General features: G+C 42.4%; 1 protein-coding gene across 1 annotated transcript; it reads right to left on the bottom strand.

Moving 5' to 3' along the window:
* Positions 1-1252: 1252 nt before the first annotated feature.
* On the bottom strand, positions 1253-2112 carry LOC124373356. The gene is made up of 3 exons (XM_046831732.1): positions 1924-2112; positions 1735-1842; positions 1253-1390 (listed from the first exon to the last, which is right to left on the bottom strand). The coding sequence occupies exons 1-3, from the start codon at positions 2110-2112 to the stop codon at positions 1253-1255; spliced, it is 435 nt and encodes a 144-aa protein (XP_046687688.1).
* Between the last annotated feature and the right edge of the window lie 556 nt (positions 2113-2668).

The following is a 2668-nucleotide window of genomic DNA, read 5'->3' as shown; positions in this document are numbered from 1 at the left end:
GGGTCATTTAAAATCCAATGTTTATAGAAGAAAGCCTCATAATTTGGAAAGACCTAAGAAACAGGATTATAGAGGAGATTTGCTTTGATAACTGAAGAAATGTTAGGCAAACTCTGTCGAATCATTTTACACAAGATTGGCTCATTGTCAAACCGTAGAAGGAACATAGTTCGAACAATTGCTTTGACACCAAATGCAGGTAAAACATTTGTTGTAAGACTTTTCTAAACAGCATACATTATTTTTTATTTGTAATAAGAAATCAATAACATAAGTATTTCCATAATTGTACTGTAATAAAAACTGTGAATAATTCCTTTGAGATGCGGTTTTGTGGCATTCAATTCAGTAAGCTAATACCTTTAAAATTATGTATCACAAGGTATAGGCTTCCATTAAGAATATTCACGATACCCTCGGCAGGACGTCCCCCGTTGGTGTGACATAACAAAACATTGTTCCAAAAAGTAGATGCCCAATCTCTATCACGATTGTAAGAGGTTTCAAATTTATATTTAAATTATTAAAGGATATATTTGGGTGTTTCCAGACATAATATAATATACACCCTATATATATATATATATATATATATATATATATATATAATATATTTCCATGCACACTCAGATTAATCGTATTCTTGGAACAATCTAGATAGCACACAATATACCACAGCTAAGCTGGCACTTTGTTTTTATTAAATAAAACTATCAACCATTCTACTATTATTAAATAAAGTGTAAATTTCATATAATAAAAATGTTTTCACGAAATTTGTCATTTTTGCACAATTTCCAACTTAAGTTGCTGTCTGAATTTTAACGAGTGCAGCACTTGAGTCTGATAGTACAAAATGTTATATCTTAGTATAGGTGTATATGGTAATTATTCTAGAGCCTTAAAATATATTAGCATAGTCAACAAAGCTGAAATTTATAAATATAAAATTACCATATAATTACAAATAATATGAAAGAGCTAGTGCTAGTTAAATCGAATGTCGACTACATATTTATTCTTAAGGGACTACAAGTTCAGCCAAAACTCTTCAAACTGGTAATTCAAAATTTTATATTTTGTTTCCGTGCTCTTAAATTTCGTTATGTACGTTATAAATACTGTTTTATAGAAGCCTACTTACGTATAATACCCACTAAAAACCTCCTCTACTCTCAGTATTCTAGCCTGGAAACCCTTAAACTTCGGGCTAGGCCTAATTTTGGCTTACGCCCAGAGGGCTCGCACATATCTAGCCGTTCGGATCTTGAATCTGTCCCGGGTTCCGGTCCAGACCACTCTTTTTGGCGCGGAGTATACCCTGCGCAAAGCTGGACAAGCAGCACCAGTAGTCCTCGCCCTCCAACATCCGGTTACAGACCGTGTCCACCTAAATTATACCGAAAGTTTGAGTCACTTCAAGGCGGGGTCTTTCCCAACGCGGGCAGCGGAAGAAAGTGTGTTCCGCGTCGTCGGGAACGCCTGAGCAATAAATACAATCCGGCGAAACGGCCTTGCCCATTCGGTGTAGGTACGACCGGAAGTAGCCAAGACCACTCAAAAACATTGTAATGTAGTAATCCACCTCGCCATGCGCCGTTCTACCCACGGTTGGATTTGTTTGATAGGTATGGCAGTCCAACGTCCACGGGCGTCTTGTTGCCAGCTGTTTTGCCATTGCTACGAGAGCGCTCCTCAGTCCTTGCCGATTTCGCCTTGTCGCTGATAAATTGCCTTCCTCTCCCCTGCCAAAAGCTTGATGGGGATGACTCCAGCAATAACCAGGACGGCAGGCTCAGACACTGTACGGTAGGCGGAACACACCCGGAGCGCCGCTTGACGCTGTACCCGGGCGATCAGTATCCGATAAAATTCAATATTTACTGCGTCGTCTGCCCACACCTCAGCCCCGTAAAGGAGCACGGACTGGACTGCAGACATCAACAGTCTTCTTCTGCTGGGCTTAGGACCGCCGACGTTGGCCATGAGCCTGCTAAGATGAGTTACCATCTTAGAGGCCTTGTCCGCTGTACGGAAAATCTGCTCCCTCCAAGTCAGTTTATTGTCCACCAAGACGCCAAGGTATTTTGCAGCTCGCGTGGTCTGGACCATTACATCCCCCACTCTTAATGGGACGACGGTGTCGATTCGTTTCTTAGTCAAAATCACGATCTCTGTTTAGCTCAAAGCGAGCGACAGACGTGATTTTCCATCTAATTGTTAACGACTCGCATGACCTGGTTCAGTTTAAGCTGGGCCATTTCCACGTTGCGTGCAGCAATTAGGGCTGCGACGTCATCGGCGTACTCAATTCAAACCGTTTCCTCCGGCATCTCGGACCTAATGAGGCTGTCATAAGCGACGTTCCAGAGATCCGGGCCTAATATGGAACCTTGTGCGGCACCGGAAGTGACATCCACCGTGCGCGGTCGTCTTTCGTCTCGTAAATGAGAGTTCTGCATCGGAGGTAGTCTTCTATCAGCCTCCGCAGATATGCCGGGATGCGAAAGGTGTTATGCAACGCGTCTAGCATATCAACCCATCTCGCCGAGCAAAAGGCGTTCTTGACATTAAGCGTAACAAGAAGCACTACTCTGCGAGATAAACGGTTATAGTTTTCGGCTCTGTTCACCGCTTGCTGCACCTCTCCGATTGCGTCGATCGTTGA

This window comes from Homalodisca vitripennis, unplaced genomic scaffold (genome assembly GCF_021130785.1).
Source record: "Homalodisca vitripennis isolate AUS2020 unplaced genomic scaffold, UT_GWSS_2.1 ScUCBcl_5349;HRSCAF=12035, whole genome shotgun sequence".
Taxonomy (NCBI): Eukaryota; Metazoa; Arthropoda; class Insecta; order Hemiptera; family Cicadellidae; genus Homalodisca; species Homalodisca vitripennis.
The sequence above is the reverse complement of the archived record's forward strand: the minus strand, read 5'-3'. Positions and strand labels throughout refer to the sequence as shown.

Excerpts from the sequence above, each read along its gene's own strand:
- LOC124373356 (XM_046831732.1), bottom strand. The coding sequence starts at position 2,112 with ATGGTCCAGACCACGCGAGCTGCAAAATACCTTGGCGTCTTGGTGGAC. Across the intron at positions 1,843-1,923 it reads TGATGTCTGCAGTCCAGTCC|CGTCAAGCGGCGCTCCGGGT; the intron begins GTGCTCCTTTAC and ends GCCCGGGTACAG. Across the intron at positions 1,391-1,734 it reads TTTTGGCAGGGGAGAGGAAG|GTGGACACGGTCTGTAACCG; the intron begins GCAATTTATCAG and ends GGTATAATTTAG.